The sequence below is a fragment of the Dreissena polymorpha genome, chromosome 3 (assembly GCF_020536995.1).
Source record: "Dreissena polymorpha isolate Duluth1 chromosome 3, UMN_Dpol_1.0, whole genome shotgun sequence".
Lineage (NCBI taxonomy): Eukaryota > Metazoa > Mollusca > Bivalvia > Myida > Dreissenidae > Dreissena > Dreissena polymorpha.
The window spans coordinates 103,928,863-103,952,799 of record NC_068357.1 but is presented as its reverse complement, the minus strand read 5'-3'; the positions used below and the strand labels follow the sequence as shown (position 1 = coordinate 103,952,799).

Below are 23,937 nucleotides of genomic sequence, written 5' to 3'. Positions count from 1 at the left end.
GAACTGTCAATAAAATTCCGTCTCAATTTCGGGCGGAACATTTCGTACAGGCAAGCCTGTAAAAAAAAATCATAGTGCCAAGCAATTGTTACAGAATTCAGATACATTTTTATACCACAGAATGTTGAAATTTCATGGTAATATGTCATGTTTTGGTGATCTTTGATGTTTTCTTGTATTGCTAAAAGACAAAATATGCAGCTGCTATCATTAACATATGAATCATAGGTGTATCTTACAATGCAAAACATCAAATCTTTTCGAAAAGATAATTGCCACTCTCAAACAAAGCTGTAAAAAAATCTTACCAAACTGACATAACAATCAGGTAACAAGTAAAAGCTGGGACGGTATTTAATAGAACTCTGCAAAACAGGAGAAAACTTCCTTAAATGCAATTCAATGTATATTATCGGACTATCGACAAAATTAAGACTTAATGACATTTGTATCGTTCAACTAAGAAATATTTGCCATTTTTAAGGATATTAAGGATAGATTTTTGGAAAAAATTGTTGCCATAAGGAAATAGCTAAAGTACGGCATTTAAATATAGCTGAAAAATCGTGTAAGTACTTTTTAATTATTGCAGGATCCAGTTTTTTTAAACAGAAAGACAAACTAAAGAATAACATATTAAATAACATCATATAGCCATTTCTCCACATACTGAGTTTCATCAATCTAGGTTAAGTACTTTTTAAATTGTTGCAGATCCAGTTTTAAGTTGTCACTTGATACTGTAACCATAGCACCAGCAATTTCAGTCAGACATAAAAACTGAAATAACATGCATATTCTATTATGGCTATTTATCCACATGCAGAATTCCTACATCATAGCTAAATTACTTGTCAGTTATTGGAGGATGCAGATTTTTTTCACACCAACAAACATAATTTTAATAAATAATCATATTCCCCACATGGAAGTCTTCATGAATTAAAGCAGGTTTTAAAGAAGTATGACAAAATCAATTTTTCAATTGGTCCACTGAAAGTAAAATGGACTGGTTGTCCTTTTTTTTTTTAGGGCACTATAACGATAAAAAAATCAAATGAAACAAGAGTTCTGCAGTCGAAGACATATGCCCCAAACAGGACTTTGAACTAGTGACCCCAATTTCAAAAGGGGTCATCTACTGTCCAAGGCCAATGCACGTATGAAGTATGAAGCCAATCGTTCAATTTGTTATTGTGAACAATTTTCACACTTATTGTGACAGTGACCTTAACCTTTGACCTAGTGACTGTCCAAGGCCAACTAACATGGGATGTATCAAGCCAATCGGTCAATTCATTGACGAGTTATTGATCAGAAAAGATTTTCCCACTTATTGCAACAGTGACCATGAACTTTTACAGACCATAATTTTAATAGGGGTCAGCTAATGTTTATATCCAATGAACATGGGAAGTATCAAGCCAATCTGTCAATTTGTTGACGAGTTATTGATCGAAAAAAATTGTCACACTTATTGTGATAGTAACCTTTGACCTTGTGACCTCAATTTCAATAGGGGTCATCTACTGTCAACGCCATTACCCATATGAAGTATCAAGCCAATCAGTGAATTTGTTTACGAGTTATTAATCAGAAACAACATTTAGTGTGATAGTGACCTTGACCTTTGACCTAATGACCCCAATTTCAATAGGAGTCATCTACTGTCAAGGCCATAGCACATGTGAAGTATAAAGCAAATCGGTCAATTGTTGACGAGTTATTGATCGGAAACCATTTTCACACTTAGTGCAATAGGGACCTTGACCTTTGACCTAGTGACTCCAATTTCAATGGGGGTCATCTACTGCCCAAGGCAAATGCACATGTGAAGTATCAAGCCAATCGGTCAATTCGTTGGCGAGTTATGGATCTGAAACGAACTGGTCTACCTACAGATAGACTGGTCTACCGACAAACAGACCAACCGACATACTGCAAAACAATATACCGCTTCTTCTTCAAAGAGGGGCATAATAATGTGACGACCATCTAAATATTCATGTTATTCTACTGAAAAAGTTTGGGCAAGATTCACTGAGGATTTAAAGGAGTACACAATTTTGGACAGTATATTCTATAGAAGAAAAACAAAGACAAAAGACTATAATATGTCAAAAGTCTTTGACTCCAAAACTATTCTTTTCAATCATCTACAGGAATGACCTTCATTAAACTATGAAAATTTGAGCAAGATCCATTCAACATTTAAAGAGGAGTTGAAACACAAGCTTCTGGACATAATGACGGCCACAACTACAAACTGAAGAATCATTGTTATTGCCTCTAAATTGTCATAATTCAGCACAAACTAATCCCAAACAAAATTATTTTCTTAGCAATCATCTAGACAGCAAGATCATTCAAGACAGCAAGATCATTCAGCTGCAACAGTTATAGGAAAATCTTCCATGCAAATAGAACACTGTGAGGTACAGACAGATTAGAAATACCATGGACTGCAATACTTAATAAATCTACACTGCAGGGATACAAAAAAATGGACCATGTAAAAAAAATTAACAATGAAAAATAATTTCATCAATTCATTAATAAATAAATGCAGCTATAAAGAAAACAAGAAAATACCCTGAAATCCCAATGAACAACACTACTCTAAGAAAGTAGTGTTCACAAGGTTTCACTACTCGTATAATTAAAACTGCCCAAACATCTGACAGCCATGCTTTTTAACAAACCCCAATCACTTTTGAAATCAACTCAAATATCACAATACCATTGATAAATGTTCTGGAAGCCTATAGAGTCCACAAGTTTTATCATTTATTTTATATAGTGACCAAGTGTCAAACTTGTCTGAAATATCATTTTAACAAATGCTTTCACCAAGTTTTATCCTCTATTGGGAACCACTACCTGCTCAGATCAGTTTAGTTCTTTGGGATCTAAGTAGAGTGACTTTCCGCCTTTTAACCTCATATTAAATAACTGTGACTTTGAACATAACTAACTGGCCCCAAATGCAAATTGCAGGCTACATCTGCATGTACCTACACACATAAATGTAAATGCAATACCTGGATCCATACTCAAGTCATTGAGCAGATATTTCTTTCCAAAACACAACAACATGGCCTTGTTTTGACCCGAATAGCACAAAATACAATACAAAATCAAAAAGCATGATTTTCAACTTTGTTGAAAGCTTGATTGAAAATGTTGTCCACCTCATTATGATCAACATAGGCTGATTTCAAAAAGGGTTTATAGTTTAGAACAAAGAAAAACATCAAAAAAATGCATGGACAGCAATCAGAAAATGCATAGACAGCAATCAGACAATCAGATTTCAGTGTACTCCTTAACAATTTTTTCTGGTCAGTGGTACAATAACCAATCAACTCGGCTCACTGGTCAACTTTTTGGACTAGAGGAAATTGTATGTTTGTTTTATTAAATAATACAAATATTTCAAAGAACAATGTCCATTGTTTGAAAATGTTTTTACTTGGGAAAGGGAATACCTTTCATATCAAATGTAGACTGTGTTTTTCCTGGCTTTTCAATGAATTCCTCTCCATTGTCTGGCGTTGACTGCCCTGATGAAACATACCAAGACACACTGTGTGGACTTGCAGAGTCATACTGGCTATCAGTATCGCATTCAAGGCAAGGACGGGGAGATGAACTAGGGCCATGGGGGAAACCATCCTCATCTTCATGCTTAAGATAGCTGCGCTGGGCTCCAGCATGATGTTCCGGTCTGCCTCTGCTCCACATTAGATGATCTGGTTCAATAGCCATGATCTGCATAATGAGAAAAGCTTTGAGTATTAAAGTCTCCTGAACCAATAATAAAGACTGCCCAGAAAAGCTCTCAAGTCATTTTAATCTGTCGAGCTATTCACATGTAACTGTCAGAAATGACAGATTCACAAGGCTTGTCCACTGCTATTTACATCCTTCTTGTTTGTGATTGTGAGGCTATTATTAATGCTTTGGTGAGGCTATTATTAATGCTTTGGTGTAATATATTCTCTAGAAAAATATTGTCAGACCAAATTACTCATTGAACAAAGAATAACATGCTTAAGAGCTTGCGACAAAGCAGTCTTACCTGATCGGCACAGCATCTACTAACAACTGCTCTATGATCTATTCGAGCCCATAGCCTGTCTCGTTTAAGGAGAAATTTTGGGAATCTGTCCCTCCAGTTGTCACCGAGAGCCCAAGGGAATATCTCATACTTGAGTTCTTCCTCATCCTCCTCCATATCATTGGCCAAGTACCTGCAGCACAAATACCTGCAGTTACAAACATTCAACATTCTTCAACCATACTTAATTTTAATTACATAGAACTACATAATTTTTATCACTTTTATCCTTTAATATTTTGCAAATATAATGCTTTGCAATACAAGAATTTGATTTATAATAAACTGTAGCTTTATATAATATGTAAGATTGTATGTTTCTGGCAGGGGTAACATGCACCCCATCATTCATCATCGACTGCTATGTGTAATTTTTAACAAATCAAACAAATTTGACAAAATTTGTTTCAAAGTGATGTATAACTTGCCATTATTAACCTGACTTGACTTACATTAACATTTTCATGATGTTATAATCAATACATTTCCCTCTAATAAAAGAGCAAAAAAGACAAAAGAGAATCCCACACACAGAGTTGCTTTCAGAAAACTTGTAAAACATGTGCAGGAACAAAACTGAGTACAGTTACAAGAAACAATCGAAACATATAATATATGACAATGGAGTTTACAACTATCAGCATTGTATGGTGATTATACCTCTGATTAAACAAGAAACCGTCGGAGACGAGTGATGCTCCCAAAAGTTTTTTTTGTCACAATATTGCACTATATATTCAGATAAAAGGAAACGTCTTGAGGGGCATAACTTTGGACCAAAAAATACGATGGATGGTTAAGCAACTTAAAAATTTCAAAGGGCCATAACTCTGTGAAAAATCATCCGACAATAACCGGCTGATAATATGCACATCTCCTCTTGATGGTGAAGCTTTCCATAAAGTTTCATTGAATTCCGGTCATTAATGCTGAGAAATAGCCCGGACAAGAATTGCACTATATGTACAGTTAATGGAAAATTTCAAAGGGCCATAACTCTGTGAAAAATCATCCGACCAGAACCGGCTGATTATATGCACATCTCCTCTTGGTAGTGAAGCTTCCCATAAAGTTTCATTGAATTCCGGTCATTAGTTGCTGAGAAATAGCCCCAGGGCATTTTTTCCTGTTTTTGTGAAGCGGCCTTGGCCCTCCCATTTTGTGAAAAAATGAGTCGCAAACTGTTCAAAATTGTGAAAAAATGAGTCGCAAACTTTCTCAAATTGTAAAATTTGAGTCGCGAACTTCTTGAAATTGTGAAAATTTGAGTCGCGAACTTCTTGACATTGTGAAAATTTGAGTCACGAAATTCCAAAAATTGTGAAAAACAGCCATTCACACAGAAGGAAAAAAAGCCCTGAGCCCGGACAAAAATTGTGCACGGACGGACACACGGACAGACAAAGCGGCGACTATATGCTCCCCCCAAATGTTTTTTGGGGGGAGCATAAATATTAAATACGGTAAACAAGAGAGCAATGATGGCCCTTTAGCGCTCACTTGAGATCAAGGAAAACCTATTGTTAAAGACTTACTTGGCCTAGATATTAACAAGAAAAAACGTTCTGACCAAGTTTCATCAAGATTGAGTCACAAATATTACTCGTAGAGTGGCAACAAGGTTTTTCTAGGACTTAATATACTGACCTACATTTTGACCAAACTGAACATGATTCAAACTTAGCATATTGTCAAGTTTAACATAGTGGCCCAAGTTTTCTAAAGACTCAATCATAAATGGAATATCTTTACTGGTAACAAGGTGTTTTTTGACAAAGGATTTTTGTTTTTGACCCTACCAGACCAAAATTTGAATTTGGTTTACATTTTGTCAAGATAAACATTCTGACCAAATTTCATCAAGACTTGGTCATCCATGTGGCTGCCAAATTTAACCTACTGACCTATTTTTAACCACATTAAAATCTAGCCTACTTATTTTAAACAGCAACAACATTCTGACCAATGTTCATCTAAATTCAAAATGAAAAGAAACACTATTGATAATCGTGCACACTTTTGAAAATGATTAATAAAATTAATTCTAAAATGTAAATGTTTGGTATCCCATTCTATTCATAAAATAAACTTATTTATATATTGTATCTAAACATTTAAACTAGTCTAATTATTCTAGTTTGTTTTCATAAATAAAGACATATTGAATCAACAAGTATGTATACATTTGATTTTGATGATGGTTATTAAAATTGTCTTTGGTCATGACACCTAAAAAAAGTTAAAAATTATCCTTTCTATAACATCTGTAGGTTACAAATATTCAACCAATTCAGATCATTCTGGTATTTTTTTTATTAACTTTGAATGGTTGAAACCCGAATAAATATTTTACGTAAATAAGCTCCATAATATCACTCATTAAAAGTTTTTACACCTAATTTTGAGAAGGTTATTATAAAATCATTATATAAAATATACAGATTGTTTACTAAATGGTGAGAGGAATGAACATATTATGGAATGGTAAATAAAAAATTGTCATTAGAAGTATGAGTAAAAAAGCCATCATATGGGAACGTATCAATAAGATCAGTCAATAAAAATAATAAAAAAGAAAATTTGCATGTTTTAAGTATTTAAGCAATTCTCAAATTAAAAACATCTGTTGATGTTAGTACATGAATGTAAATGCATTCAAATATATATTTAGAAAAGATTATGTTACTATTGATGTGATTTATTGGCCAAGATTTGTCTTTGCTCAAGTTAACAGTCGACAGCACAACACTGCAGTGGTGTTCAAATTATTTTTTTTTTTGCAAAAACTGTCCAATTGATTTTAGGTTGTACAGTAATCTATCAAATAATGTATATTAATTAAATTGTTATATACAGCAAATATTCAGTCATAAGTCTATCTGCTCCTTAGTATAGGGTAAAAAAATGTCAAATTAGTTGTGAAAAATTCCATAAGTTAGGTTAAAATTAAATCAGTGTCTATGCTACCAATAAAAAAATAGGGGGGGGGGGTGGGGGGGGAGGGACGGGAATCCCCCCCCCCCCCTCACTTTGAAAGGTAATTTTTCAGAAATAGTGACAATTATCAAATACCATTTTCGCCAGGTAAGTAAAATACTATGGTAGCTGCTGTTCAATATAACAGCTCTTGCACCGACTTCTAACACTATTGAATAAAAGCCGTTGGCTGTGCATGTATAATTAGCATGTCTGTCAGACGCTGTACATACGGCCCTTAAATTTGAAGATCCCCAAAAATACACTGCGCACTATACTTTGCACAGTACACATCCAAGAACCCAGATATTCATAATATTAAAGTAATTTGTTGTCAGTTAATGTCAACATGAGAGGGGGATAAAGAAAAATAACTCTGCTGTATGACCCTTATTCAACAGCAGCAGTGGGTCGATACCTGCTGAGCCACTGGCTTAACTGCTAATAATGACCCTTATCCGTCACAAACGCTTGGATGGTGGACATAATTTTCCGTAAAGCCTTTGGCTTTCACATGTATCATTAGCTTCTTTCAAGTCCCTCAACAAATTAAGCAGGACACAAAATACAAGAATCAAACAAAACCAATTCTTGAATTCCTTTCCTGTCTAGATTGTATTCTTTGGCCATGAACAAGAAAAATTAATACACATAGGTATACAATACAATAATAGCCACAACAATATAAGACAGAACACAAAAGTAATCAATTAAACATTAATTACTGTTCATACAAATACCTGAAACATAAAAAAAAAAATCATACAATCCTGTCTGCAAGTCTGCACTCTGTGTATGTATACATGTAAATTCAAATGTAAAACATATGAAACAAGAAATATCTTTAAAAAAGATATACGGCGTTGATTGTGGTCGATGTTTATGAACGATCAAAAGTTATCTCTATGAGATAAAAAGTAGCGGATGCCTTTTTTCTGCGCAGTTCTTAGCTACATCACAAGCAAATCAATTACGGGGTGTTGCGCCAGATTTCGTGGCTTATTTTGCTTTATGTGATATTATTACTCAGATATCTATATTTACAGAATAGAAAAACACAAGAAACATGAAAATAAACGAGTGCATATAGGTCAGCCGGCAATACTCGAATCTTATTTAATTGCATAATTATAGTATAGTGAATTATTGTGCTCATGCTTAATAAACTGGTCTAAATGGATAAATATTTCTAATTAATTTTATCAAAATTGGTCCTTATCATGCAAATGTTGAAAACATATTAAAAATCGATGATTGACATACCACAATAATATCGCCGAATATCTTTATTTAGTATCTTTCTGATCAAAACAGACTTCAAGTGCACAAAGTTTACGAGACGGCGTTTATATAAAGATTTCTGCAACTGACCGCAAACTGACCTTGATACCTTGCGGATTGGAATGCAATGCATTAAAGTTAGGTAACAATTCTGCTGCTGAAACGACGGCTTGTTTACGCCAACTGTTCACGATCAAGGCAACAGCTGTGCCTAAAATATTGATATATCGACAAAGCGACTAAACGAACTATTTACTCCATCAGACAAAAATAGCATAGATTCCAATTTTTTCCTTCAATGAAAAGATCGCAACCCCTTCTGCGAACTCCGGTGATGAACTGTTTATAAACTCTGACTTTCACACACTGGCCGCGAATTGACCCGAAACCTCGCGGGTTGAAATGCAATGCAAGTAAGTACTAAATATGAGAATATAGCCTTTAGTATAAACGCTTTTGCGCTGGTAATTCTCTGAAAATAAAAGGTGAACTGTATTTATGTAGAAAATTGATTGTAAAACTGTTCTATCTATTGAGCCTTTTCATTAGAGATAAAATTGTTTCATGCAGTAAAACAGTGTTACAAAGACGCGGATATGTTTCCAATGTTCTGGTGTTATACTCAAATCAGCCAATGGAATAAATGAAGTGTATTCATTCGTACCTAGCCGCGGAAAATTTTATTTGTATATTATTGGACACTTACAAAGGTCAAGTCAGGGTGAAAAGCTGGCTTAATACAGCTGACGCCGAAAAACACTGTGCTTAATGATCCAACAAAACCTGTAAAAAAACTGCTTAAACAAATGGTAAATAGGACCTTTCGACAATGTCTCTGTAATAAATCTTGTAGAAATTGGAATCTGTATTCCACCCTGCCATTTTAAGGACGTTTAAGGACGTTATTAATGGAACAATTTCCTTTAACTGCCGCAGAAACTGCTGCTGATCTACATGAATATTGCTTAAATATATACACATCAATACCTGACATAACTAAAACATCATTCAACCATCTTGCAATAGTACTTGTAGACACTTCTTTATAAGAAACATAATTATCTAGACAAAAACAACTGAGATTATTTGTCTAAGATGCTAAGTTCTTTTCATATAATGAATTAACATATAAAACACACATAAGCTTCATAAATAGTACAATGAATTTGAACACAATCAATTTTCAAGGACACAAGAGTTTGCGCATGAGGAGCAGTAACCAAAGCCACCAAACTAACTAACTTTATCATTAATGCTTTCAAGATAAGAGACTTTAATAGTTGCAAAACACAAGACATGTCCCATGTAAATTTGTATCTTGGAACTACGGGTCTCATTATATCTATATATCTACACCTCTCATTAATCTACTAATTAATGTTAGAGATTCACACAATTTATTATCTTACATATTTAAAGTCTGCAAAAGCATTGCTTTATGTGTGTTTAACACTGAAAATGACTTTTTGTTTTTCAGCAGGTAAAATAAATATGGTAGGCATCTCAGAGATTTTAATGGGATCTTTACCTTGTTCTTGATTCTAAATACTCCACTTACGCCATGCCAAACCATACTGTTTTTCTGATCCGGATTTCCATGAATTAAAGATAACAGAACTTGCTTCCGAAGGAACTCTTTGCGCAAGCAAATGTCGGTTGATAGCTGCAAGTCCATACCTCTGGACAAAGTGCTGTGTCCTCTGGATTCGTCAACAAATCCTTGTGATGAGGTAATTTAACAGGAATTGATGTTAACAAATCAATATCATTTGGGAACCAAAATTGAGATCTCCATAATGATCAATAAAGCTTACCAATTAAGGCAAATGGTGGAAACAAATATGGTTCAAATTCTGACCATGAAAATGAAAAAGGATCAATCAAATAAGCCCGAGGTACGGGAATCCAAGAAACAAACTTATTACATTTACAATTAAGGCAGTGTCCATTCTAGACTGTGCCATTCAAGCTATTTTACTAAAGATCGGAAAATTTGGGCGCTCGATATCCAGGAGAATTAAAAGTTATATCAACTTTGCCGAAAATTTTGAGAGCCAATTAACAATCATCAGTCAGTTACATGTAGGGCAACTCGCCCTTGAGTTGGACGGGTTAAAGGTATAAGTCTATAATAAAAAGCTTTGTGATCAAAGGCGGGACTCAGCTTGCTATTATAACTATTTGATTCCCAGCTTATGTTCATTGAAAAATAGTTGATTAACAATACCCACTGAATTCGCCCATGATTCGGACACATTCGCCCTAAAAAACGGGCATAGATTTGTATTTAGCATTTCTTTGGCTATCCATTCCCTCCATTTCTAAAGATCATGGGCTCCACGCAAGACTAATCGTAACTCACTTTTTGAAAATTTTACAGGAGAAGCAAAAAACATTTTAATACTCTTGATAAGTTTCTTAATGTGAGTAAAAAATAACAATCTTTTACATAAGGAATGGTAAAATCAAAATTTACTTTCATCATTTTTTATATTTGAACTTTTTTGTGTTACGATACGTTTGCAGGGAAAATGCTAAATTTATGGGTGAAATTTTCCACGACAAAGTATCGTAACTGAAGTTACCGGTACGACAGTTTTGCATGCAAAATGCCATCAAAATGGTAGGAATTTTTAGTTGCAAAACTATGGTATTTTTTGGTTCTTGAAATTCTCAGCAGCTTTAATTTAATAAGATTTGTCTGCTTTAATTTTTGCATTTTTTTGTAATAATTTTGTATTGCCAGACTTATAGTAAGTTCATGAAAATTTAAACAGAACTTTTTTGACACTATTATTCAATAACTCTCGAACAGTATGAACAATTTCTTCAAACAGTATTGATTGTTTTAAACATTGTTTTTAACTTAATAATTGATACATATAAAGAAATAATGGAAATATTTTGGAAATGTATCAGTAATTAAATATTCAGCTCCCTTTTAGTTGGTGTTGTACTAAAATACTTATGACAGAATTAAGTTATTTTCCAAAATGTATTTCTGAAAGAAAATAATCTTTACATATTCACAGAAATCTAAAACAAACAAGGGCTGTTTGTAAAACATGCATGCCCCCCATATGGGCTGTCAGTTGTAGTGGCAGCCATTGTGTGAATACGTTTTTTGTCACTGTGACCTTGACTTTTGACCTAATGTAAGATATCTTCCGGAAACCATTGTACTCTTTCGAGTCACTGTGACCTTGACCTTTGACCTAGTGACCTGAAAATCAATAGGGGTCATCTGCCAGTCATGATCAATGTACTTATGAAGTTTCATGATCCTAGGCGTAAGCATTCTTGAGTTATCATCCGGAAACCATTTTACTATTTCGAGTCACTGTGACCTTGATCTTTGACCTTGTGACCTAACAAGAGCTGTGAGAGGACAGCGCGCTCGACTATTCGGGTGCTTGACAGTATAACATAAGCCATCATGGGGAAATTGTTCATATGCAATTATTTATTAGACGATCTTTCCAAAATAAAAAAAGGAAAAAAAAAATTATGGCGGGGGGGGGGTGGGGGGGTGAGAGGGGGGTATAATGTGGGGTGTGGTAATTATAAGATGTTTAAAAAAAAAATTGGGGGAGGGGGTGGGGGGTATGGGGGAATGAGAGGGGGGTATAATGTGGGGTGTGGTAATTTATTAGATGTTAAAAAAAAAAAAAAATGGGGGGGGGTGGTGGGGTAGGGGGGGGGTGAGAGGGGGGTATAATGTGGGGTGGGGGTAATTTATTAATGTTTAAAAAAAAAAAAAAAAAATTTGGGAGGGGGGGGGTCGGGGGGTTTTAGGGGGGGAGTGAGGGGGGTATAATGTGGGGTGCGGTAATTTATTAGATGTTTAAAAAAAAAATTGGGGGGGGGGGGGGGGGTAGGGGGGTGAGAGGGGGGTATAATGTGGGGTGTGGTAATTTATTAGATGTATAAAAAAAAAAATTTTTTTTTGGGGGGGGGAGGGGGTGGGGGCGTAGGGGGGGTAGGGGTGAGTGAGGGGGGTATAATGTGGGGTGTGGTAATTTATTAGATGTTTAAAAAAATAATGTTTTATTTTTTGGTGGGGGGGGGGTGGGGGGGGTAGGGGGGTTAGGGGGGGTGAGAGGGGGGTATAATGTGGGGTGGGGTAATTTATAAGATGTTTTAAAAAAAAAAAATTTTTTTTGGGGCGGGGGGGGGGGGTAAGGGGTGGGGGTGAGAGGGGGGGTATAATGTGGGGTGTGGTAATTTATAAGATGATGTTAAAAAAAAAAAAATATATGGGGAGGGGGTGAGGTTGGGGGTGGGAAATATAGGTTGGGGTGATGTTGGTAAACAAGTATGCAAAATATAAAAGCAATATGTCAAGGGACAATGAAAAAAATAACAAATGATCTCACACTGACATGAACAAATATCCTCTATTAATTAAACATGAAATTTAAACTTATTGCATTTGTTTCCCTGTATATAAGAAAGATATAATAGTGTATTACCTCCCCTGTCCTGCTTATATTTATATTAATCAACAAAATTAAACATTAACACAATATTTAATATACAAAATGTACAAAAGAATCTCATATTCTGATAATATTTTTACTGATCCACTTTATTTTACTCAAATGATGATGTTTCATTGGACTGATAATTATAGATTTAGGATTACAGACCAGTTGCTTCAGTTATATTGTTCAGAGTTCGCCCTGTTGGCCGCGTATGCGTTCTTAAGTTATCATCCTAAAACCATTTTACTATTTCGGGTCACTGTGACCTTGACCTTTGACCTAGTGACCTCAAAATCAATAGGGGTCATCTGCGAGTCATGATCAATGTACCTATGAAGTTTCATGATCCTAGGCCCAAGCGTTCTTGAGTTATCATCCGGAAACCACCTGGAGGACAGACCGACCAACATGAGCAAAGCAATATACCCCCTCTTCTTCGAAGGGGGGCATAAAAATGGATGTATTTGAAAATATCCAGTTATTTAAACTAAAATCCAGAATAATTATAAATATAAGATATTCTAAAGGCTATTATCATAATAATTTAATGGTTCATATGATAATGCTTTGATGATGCCTATAATTTGACTTAGTTTAGAAGAATATGGAAAATAATCCTTTCTTAATTAATCCTTTTAAGTAAAAATGTATTCCCATGCTATTCACGCACTTACTATAGTTAATAAGCATTAATAGTACTGCACTATTTCCAGTATGAAAAAAAACAATCCTTCATTTCTTATTATTTTTACTTGCTTACATTAGTTTTGATATAAATTGGATGAAATTGTTGATGGATAGGAATTGAGTAATCTAAAGTGACATGCAGCATTACAAGAAATTACCACAAAGAGAGGGTAATTTAATCAATACAAATATCAATACTAGAAATGGCGCGGCAGAGGCCGACGCGTATCCCCACGCTGCATGTTTGACCCAGGGGCGCCCCAGGGTTGGTAATTGGGCCATGCATAGTTTAGATTGACCGTATTGTCATAAGAAAAGTTCAGTATCAATTAGAATAGAATCGGTGGAGAAATGAAGAAGTTATAGTAAAAGGCAATTTTGGGTGGGTGTGGTCTATGTGGGCGGGGCGCCCCAGGGTTGGTAATGGGGCCATTCATAGTTGAGATTGACCGTATAGTCAAAAGAAAACTTCAGTATCAATTAGAAGTGAATCGGTGTAGAAATGAAGAAGTTATAGTAAAGGGCAATTTTGGGTGGGTGTGGCCTATGTGGGCGGGGCGCCACAGGGTTGGTAATGGGGCCATGCATAGTTGAGATTGACTGTATTGTCATAAGAGAGGTTCAGTATCAATTTGAAGTGAATCGGTGTAGAAATGAAGAAATTATAGTAAAAGGCAATTTTTGGTGGGTGTGGTCTATGTGGGCGGGGGGCCCCAGGGTTGGTTATGGGGCCATGCATAGTTGAGATTGACCGTATTGTCATTAGAGAGGTTCAGTATCAATTTGAAGTGAATTGGTGTAGAAATGAAGAAATTATAGTAAAAGGCAATTTTGGGTGGGTGTGGTCTATGTGGGCAGGGCGCCCCAGGGTTGGTAATGGGGCCATGCATAGTTGAGATTGACCGTATTGTCATAAGAGAGGTTCAGTATCAATTTGAAGTAAATGGGTGTAGAAATAAAGAAGGTAATGTAAAAAACCTAAAGAAATGAGTGAAAATCTCTGACCCGGCCCCACCCCAACCCCCATAACTTTTGACCCAGGGGTCAGATCAAAAGTCCAAATAGTGCAGGGTGGCACATATGCTCATAGCTACCATGTGTGTAAGTTTCAAGGTTCTAGTGCTAATAGTGTAGGAGGAGATAGTGGCCAGGACGGACGGACAGACAGACAGCGGAGATAACCACAATATCCCCACGCTTTTCAAAATACGTGGGGATAATTATGAAATGACCAGCATACACCCTTAAATGAACAGACTCATACTCTACTCATGAGGCAGAAGAAGGAAAAAATCAATGGTGGGACCTTTCAATCAAAGTACTGACAGTACTGGTGTGACAATGCTTTTGAGAGGATGGATATAAAAGCATCAAGTTAAGTTTATCTACATCACCACAATCACCACAATTGTGCATGTTGGTACGAAAAAAAAATTTGGTACAAAAATTTTGCAAAAAAAATTTGGGTATGAAAACAAATTTGGGTACGAAAAAATATTTGGGACCGAAAAAAATTGGGACCGAAAAAATTTTGTGTACGAACAAAAAATTGGGGATGAAAAAAAAATTGGGTACGAAAAAAAAATTGGGTACGAAAAATTTTAGGTACGGAAAAAAAATTGGGGGAACAGGAAAGAAGTACCTGTGGGGAACTTGACCCACACTCGCACATTTTCGGCCCTTTCCGTCAAACATCAGATAAGTTCCTCGAAGGCAATAGTATGAATCAAAGAATCCAGATAAGGGTCGTATTTTCGTAATTACGAATAATTTTCAAGTCTGTTACGTATTTATTTTAAAATCTTGTCGTACCATCAAGAATTACAAAATCAAGTTATGAATATTATTTTTACATCGGTTCGTATCAATTTTTATTGAGTTCTTTTCGCGTATTAAAGATCTTTTCGGTGCTTATATAGAATGGCTATCGGGTTTGTTTAACAAAGCGCATTTTTTCCAATAAAAGCGGCATGTACAGTCTATCTGTCAAAAAACAATGGCGGCGCCCAGACAGCGTCTTAAAAAACTGCAAAGGGTGCAAAAACACGCTTTTAACATATTGCACTCAAAATGAGCCGAAGTTGAATGTTAAGAAAGACATTTTAGAAAAGATCTTATACGATGTTGTATGTTCTGTTGCCGACACAGTCAGAAAAGTAAAAAAACGTGACACGACAGGTCCAAACTTTAACAAAAAACAACAACATTGAACGAGTGGAAGGGACAATTCTCGTGGCTAATTGTTGAAAAGATTGAAGGGGAGACCTGTTTTAATTGTGAAAAATGTAAAAATTCATCGAAGGCATGCAATCTAAGCACAGTTTGGGCATATGAAGGTATTTGAAAAATAAAATTGTATAATATTGAATAGACACTGTTAAACTCGTATAAATAAAGTTGCTAGTATGTTTATTTTGAATTTTAGCATGAAAATAACCATTATTATTTATTTTAGGTCGTTTCGAAAAGTTAAGAATTATTTTCAAAACTTAGTAGTAACGCTAAGAATAAAATTTCAGAGTTAAGAATTCTTTTTGAAAATCTGGTAGTAACGTTAAGAATTTCACAAAACCTTATCTGGAGCTCTGGTATGAATACACATTTCAGAAGCGGTAATGCGGTCCTACCTACGCGCGTCAAAATGTAAGCAAAATATGTACACAAGCCTGTCAGGAATGATTGAATTAACAAAGAAAATCGTGTATTGATGTAAGTTTTTTGAAGAAATGTGCAGAAAAAATATTAAACAAGAGCTGTGTTTGTGAAACACAATGCCCCCTGCTGCGCAGCTTTGAAGCCATATATTTTACCTTTGACCTTGAAGGATGACCTTGACCTTTCACCACTCAAAATGTGCAGCTCCATGACATACACATGCATGCCGAATATGGAGTTGCTATCTTCAATATTGCAAAATTTGACCTTTGACCTTGACCTTGAAGGATGACCTTGACCTTTCACCAATCAATATGTGCAGCTCTATGAGATACTCATGCACGCCAATATTGAAAAAGTTATGGCCAATGTTAAAGTTTTCAGACAGACAGACAGACGCTTTTTATTTGACATTTGACCTTGAAGGATGACCTTCACCTTCACCTTTCACAACTGAAAATGTGCAGCTCCATGAGATGCACATGTATGCCAAATATCAAGTTGCTATGTTCAATATTAAAAAAGTTATGGCCATTAAAGTTTTCGGACGGACAGACTGACACACTGACTGACTGACTGACTGACAGTTCAACTGATATAGGCCACCCTACCGGGGGCATAAAAAGCAATGGCGATATTTTTCTCAGCCACATAATTGTTAATAGTTTGATATCACAAAATGAAAGTGAAAGTAGAACTGTCAAAAATGACAACCTGTCAACGTGTTGTTTTTGCTGGCACGAGAGGGCGATTACACTCAATGTGTTCACATTTTGACCATAGGCTTTGTCAATGACCTTTATAGTATGGGTAGCTTTGATATTATTTATTGCTATCATGTAACTGCATGATTGTGTATATGTTTACAATACAAAAAGCATAAATAATGATATAAATATACTGATTGAGCTTATAATAATCTGAGAACTATAGCCAGGTCAATTAAGGACTTAAAATACAATTTTGTGTCCTGATTTTATGAAGAAATGACCATGCATGTCCTAGATTTCAAATTCAAGGCCCTGGTGTGACACATTGGTAGCATTACCGTTAAACTGTTACCAGGCTTATGAAATTAGTTTTTATTGAACTATCTAAGGAAATCTAAATCAGGCACTGATTTTTCTTGTTTTCATACAGTCATAGATCAGTTGTGGCCTCTGGGTAATGACCAATTTTTGCTTACTTGTCACACCCTTAAAACTTTCCACACGTCTATAATAGCAAATCTGGATTTAGGTGATCTTCAATGGTAAATTTAAACTTTAGCTCTGTTACAAGAGTGCTGGTAAAGTCCAGTCACATATTTAAATCTAGGCCATGTCAAAATCAAAGTGTCAAAGACAAATGAAAGATGCGTTCATTAATTATTGTCCAGTTGTTTACTACTGCTGTAAGTTTTTATATAATATGACTGATGAACATCATGTGAGAGAAAATTCACATTATCATTGTATACTGTGAAACCATTTATTTTCGACAGCACAAAATTTCGTCATTTTTATAAAAATGACGATTTCGTCAGCACTTAAATTCGCCGATTTCTGATTTTGATATTTAAAAAAATGCGTTAGTCAATATCCGATTTGTGTGTAATACATATTCGCGATCAATCGCAGTTGCAAAAAATCGTGGTACGAATGCGGGAACACACTAGAGAATCACTGCAGTAGGTGGGGCCTGTTTGTCACATGCCAATTAACTACCGGTAGTCTTTTGTTATCAAGGGACAGTAATGGACCCTCTTTATGCATGTCATTCACACGTTCATTGTTATGATTAGCGGACAAGTGGGATGTAACTGGTATGATTTTTATTAAAATGCTGTCAATACCGTTTTAAAACTGTTTGTGTTATACGAAAGAGGTTCCAGTTTGTTAAGTGTTTTTTTTCAAATAAAATGCTTTTTTATTCTGATATCAACATTAAAATTATAAACTCTATGTGTGTGTTTGTTCTTAAAAAGTAAACTACCGGTATATAAATCAATAATGTCAATAATTTAAAAATAAATAAATTGATACATATAAAATAGTAATAAGTGTGGTTAAACGCAAACAATCAAACAACAAACAGCAATTAAAATATTCTTTATTAATTTGTGATAAATACGCATGTTGATCACACATCGTCATCTTTTCATTTGGTTTATTGTCTTTCATCGGCATTCGCTGCGTGATGGCTAATATGCAACACCCCTGAAAAACACAATGCACCTAATGGGTAATTAAGTTATTAACAATTAGCGCTAATTCATTACCAATCTACATAAACGAAGTCAACGCATTCGATACAGCTGTAATGCACACGCGTTTTAAAGAAGTGTAACGTGTCAGTTAAGTACCTTGTGTAATCTACATCCCTTTGTGTCAAAACCGGATTAATCTTGATTACGAAACAGCAGTGAATGTGTGCATGGATTATGGTGGAATTTAATGCCTCATGTCTACGGTAAAGTTTTAAAATATTGTTCAACTTAGTGTTTGTTTTTGTTCAAACATAGAGCATGATTGTTCGTTAGGATCTTAAATTCGCCGATCGGTCGACTGACGAAATTTATGAAAATTAATGCCTGACGATTAATAATGGTTTCACAGTATCAGGTTTAGCAGCCTTTTAGATAACAAAGTATGCTAGTTTTCAATGTCGCTTCTGGGGATCAAACCCGTAGGGCTTTCAGGAAGATTCTGAAATTTTCGATCCCTCGAGAACAACCAAACCAAAAATTAAGTCAAATATTGCCGACTCGGTTTTTTGAGTCGGTTCATGAGGGATAATGGAGCTTGATTGGTCATTGTCGGCTCTGGTACTACTTACATGTACCATGGGTACTCTTAAGTATACTTACATGTACCCTGGGTACTCTAAGTATACTTACATGTACCCCAGGTACGGTAAATAAACATAATTGTACTCGGTCCATATTAGACTGTACCCGAGTTGTATTCGCGCCCAAAATCCGATGTCGTAAAACGCGCAACCGATTATCTTAAACACACTTCTCTTCAAAAAACACTGCATCAACATGGTTTTTGAGTATGTGTTCCGATAATATAGAGGCCATTCTACAGAAAATTGACATAAATGTGTATATATAATTATTACAAAAAAAAAGTTGACAACGACTGATTCAGGGTTAAATTTCCCGGGTACATTTTAGTATATTTACCGTACCCGGGATACATGTAAGTATACTTAAGAGTACCCGGGGTACATGTACGTAGTACCCGAGCCGACAATGAACAATCGAGCGATACTGGAAGGTGCAACATCGCTCACGCCCCCTAGCATCGCCTTTAGCAGTATTCAATTCTCAACAGGAAAGTGCTGGAGTCATTGATCCCGAGGGACAAGAAAAACAATTGATTAATGTTCGAAATAAATAATTTGATTAATGACAATTCTATTATTTGAGCCAGGTCACAGGAAAAGCGCAGTCAAATCAGTATCCAATTAAATTATTTGTTATTGTCAGAAAAACGCTTCAAGCGACTGCAGGCTGATCTAGATCCAAACTGGCCACAATCACCTTAATGTCTCTTTTACTGTGACACAGTTCATTTAACTTTAAAATGATAAAAAGTACTAACACTAAGAAATAGTACAAACCAGTAAAGAGTTTGAAATCAATGTTGAATTTCAGGACAGCTTGGTGATCTGCAAATCCCCAATGAAATGTTGATATCGGGTATCATAGTCATTCAATAAGTTGCAAAATGCTCGAATACAATTAATAAAGCACAATGTGACTTATATTGATAACTAAAAATACCAGTATGCCAGTTTTGCCGTGTCAAGCTGTTACGATCCAGAAAGTCCTTCATTCACATCGAGTATATATCCTTCGAATTCCAACTATTGTTGTCATAAGCGGAGATTAGTGAATAAATAATTCATATATCCTAAATGACAGCTTCTAAATAGCGAAACAAGCCAATTTATGCAGTAAGAAAGTTTTGAATTGAGACTCTCACGGGGGCGGCCATTGTTGAATGTTGAAACACGAACGACAACTCTGCTAGGAGAATGTTATCAATGACGAGCAATCTCCTAGGCAGTGGCCAATGCAAAAGGGAAGTAACCTAAAAAATCGAGTTATCTCAATCGGACTGGCTCGGTCTTTTACATAGGTCCCCATTGTGAATTTTTTTTAGATGGTTATCAAACCTTGGACGGTGCTGTTCCAGCATCGTCAAAAATGTATTCTCCACAACAACTTTGTTGTCTCTAATTTACACTTGCTTCTAAGAATTAAATCATCACTCAGTAAGTCATATTGTGCTGGGTATTGGTATGTCTCTTTATTGTGTCAAGTCAGTAAATTCCTCACCTTCATAACACAATTGATACTTAAATTGATCTGGATAACTTATGTCCATTTTTATGGTTTTAAATAAAAATAAATCTAACTTTTCCCTCTCTGTTGTACCATCAACATATTCTATAAAGAAGCAACTGCCTTGTAGTCATAGAAGTTATTTAAGGACATGTATTAAACTTCATTAGATCCTAGACATAATACCATACCATTTCTTAGACTATAAACCTCTTTTGTCTACCTGTAACTCCATTCTTTAGACTGACCTCAACTTCACTATTCCCTTGACAACTGTCCTCAGCTTCACTATGCCCTAGACAACTGACCTTAACTTCAATATTCCATTGACAACTGTCCTCAACTTCACTATTCCCTTGACAACTAACCTCTACTTAACTTTTCCCTAGACAACTGACCTCAACTTCACTAGTCCATATACAACTGACCTCAACCTCACTTTTCTACAGACATCTGACCTCAACTTCAATATTCTATAGACATCTGACCTCAACTTCAATATTCTATAGACATCTGACCTCAACTTCAATATTCTATAGACAACTGACCTCAACTTCAATATTCTAAAAACAACTGACCTCAGCTTCACTTTCTATAAAGTAGTTGTTTCACCATCCCCTTGACTACTGACCCCAACTTCACAGTTCATTGATCTACCTGCTTCTCTCTTCTGGAATCATCCCTGCCGAGTGAGATAAATCTTTGTCTAATAAACCATTCGGTACACACCGCTGATTTTTGGATCTCCTTAAGATATATTGTATCGTCAATTCAAAACTTTTGCATTCTGTTTTATAACATGTCCTTTATGAAGTTTTTGTTTTGAGCATTTCTCCACAAAAGACACGCAAATTAATTTTGATGGCAACAAGTTTTGTGTTTTTTTCGATGTATTAGGTTGATTGAAATCACTTTTATAAACATACCTGTGACATAATTCATGTACATGGTTTTTGGCATTATACAAAGTATTCAAAATGAACTATGACATGGACTAAAGCAACCCATGCAAAAGACATGTTTGGCCTATGGCCTTAGTCATGAAAACATGTGCAATATTTGACTGATTCTAAGAATCGCGCTTGGAGTTTGTTAGGTCCCCAGCAAAGATAGCCACTACGACTGCTTGGTAAAATCCGTTTTATTTTAAAGTAAAGTTAACTATCAAGGTAAAATAAACATAAACCGGCCTGAATTTATTTTTACATATTCATAGTTTTGTGTTAATATTTAAATAAAAGTTTTGGATATTGTTTTTTTTGTCGGACACGAGGTCCGCCAGGACACAAGGTAAGCAGATTTGTCCGAGTTCCGACATCTTTTGCATGGGTTTGACTATAATCCATAACATAATCAACAGTATAAAAATGAATATAATGAATTGAAGTACCTTGTTGTTACACGGCAGAAAAAATAAATAAACAAGTAACACAGTTCAGCTGTTCAACTCATTTTTTTGCCATTACCCGGTAAACCCAATCATTGCTATTTTATACATATATTATATTTTTCAATATTATGTAAGAATTTCTTGTGTTTTCGAAATTATCAATAAAAAGGGTAGCAAACACATTATCATATTTGAACTGTTTATGATCAATAATTATCAATAAACAAACCAATATTTTTTAACCTTTTATAAAGTCAGTAGTTATATTTGCTTGTTTTAGATATAATTAATACATTCTTTTTTAGGAGAATTGTCATTTTTCAAAACTGTGAACAAGTCCTTTGAAAACAGAACAATAAACAGAACAATAACTGTTAAATAAAGAAGTCATACAGAGCCACAAAAAAGTTCATTCTTGTATATTCTCTGATTTTGAACTCAGCCCTCTTGAAATATGCAAACACCATTGCTATAAGGTACTGAAAATAATAAACATAAATATTGTTTTGTCCCCAAAATACTTATATTATTTAGACAAGTTAAAATGTATTTATTTATTTAAATTCATACATCTAAATGCTATCTATTTATTTATATTAATTTTTGGTGCAAAGTTTGAATGTATAGTTATGTTTTGCACAAGAAAAAATTAAACTAAAGGTAATAGCTCCATAAATACTGAAGGAAGAGTTATGGTTCTTATAATCTCCACTTCCTCTCCAAATTTTCTATTAATATGTATACATGTAGTTGCATTTGAATAATGTAATACACTAATACTTTTTGAGTAATGAACTGCACAAATAAAATTACACTTTGTAAAACTTAAACCCAACAATTGTTTTTAGACCAAACAGTAAAAAAACAAGAAACCGTCGGAGACAGGTGATGCTCCCCAAAGGTTTTTTGTCACAATATTGCACTATATATTCAGATAAAAGGAAACGTCTTGAGGGGCATAACTATGGACAAAATAATACGATGGATGGTTTAGCAACTTAAAAATTTCAAATTTCAAAGGGCCATAACTCTTTGAAAAATCATCCGACCATAACTGGCTGATAATATGCACATCTCCTGTTGGTAGTGAAGCTTCCCATAAAGTTTCATTGAATTCCTGTAATAAGTTGCTGAGAAATAGCTCGGACAAGAATTGCACTATATGTACAATGAAAAATTTCAAAGGGCCATAACTCTGTGAAAAATCATCCGACGAGAACTGGCTGATAATATGCACATCTCCTCTTGGTAGTGAAGCTTCCCATAAAGTTTCATTGAATTCCGGTCATTAGTTGCTGTGAAATAGCCCGGACAAGAATTGCACTATATGTACAATGGAAAATTTCAAAGGGCCATAAGTCTGTGAAAAATCATCCGACCAGAACCTGCTGATAATATGCACATCTCCTCTTGGTAGTGAAGCTTCCCATAAAGTTTCATTGAATTCCGGTCATTAGTTGCTGAGAAATAGCCCGGACAAGAATTGCACTATATGTACAGTTAATGGAAAATTTCAAAGGGCCATTACTCTGTGCAAAATCATCCAACCAGAACCCGCTGATAATATGCACATCTCCTCTTGGTAGTGAAGCTTCCCATAAAGTTTCATTGAATTCCGGTCATTAGTTGCTGAGAAATAGCCCGGACAAAAATTGTGCACCGACGGACGGACGGATGGACACACGGACAGACGAAGCGGCGACTATATGCTCCCCCCAATTTTTTTTTGGGGGGAGCATAATTAATTTGGCTTCTACCCTTCATAGGAACAGAAGCTTTATAAATGTTTGAAAAGTTATTTTGTATGTGTTAACAAGGTCTTATTTTTACAGGTAACAGTAGGTGTAAGCAGGGATTTCTTGGTGTTTTCTAGTTCACCCCCGGAAACCCGATATGCTGTGAGAAGTTGGATGTGCTAGGAGAAGTTGCCGATAGATTTCGATGAATTTCGGTAGGGTAAGTAAATCAAGTTCAATAATTGTTTAAATGCATTTTTGAATTAAAATAT

The 23,937-nt window shown here is 35.2% G+C and overlaps 2 protein-coding genes across 11 annotated transcripts in view; both read right to left on the bottom strand.

The window, feature by feature from the left end:
* Positions 1 to 23,937, bottom strand: part of LOC127872901 (uncharacterized) — a 146,225-nt gene that overhangs the window by 1,514 nt on the left and 120,774 nt on the right. The gene's annotated exons all lie outside the window — the stretch shown is intronic.
* Positions 1 to 23,937, bottom strand: part of LOC127872912 (speedy protein 1-B-like) — a 59,344-nt gene that overhangs the window by 15,590 nt on the left and 19,817 nt on the right. For all 3 annotated transcript variants that reach the window (XR_008045826.1, XM_052416435.1, XM_052416436.1), the window contains exons 3-5: positions 22,323 to 22,408; positions 4,082 to 4,253; positions 3,489 to 3,771 (exon numbers count right to left, since the gene is read on the bottom strand). Coding sequence is in view for 2 of the 3 variants with exons in the window: in XM_052416435.1 (XP_052272395.1) it covers positions 3,489 to 3,771; positions 4,082 to 4,253; positions 22,323 to 22,408 (541 nt within the window). In the remaining variant the exon portion in view is untranslated. The remainder of the gene's footprint in view (positions 1 to 3,488; positions 3,772 to 4,081; positions 4,254 to 22,322; positions 22,409 to 23,937) is intronic.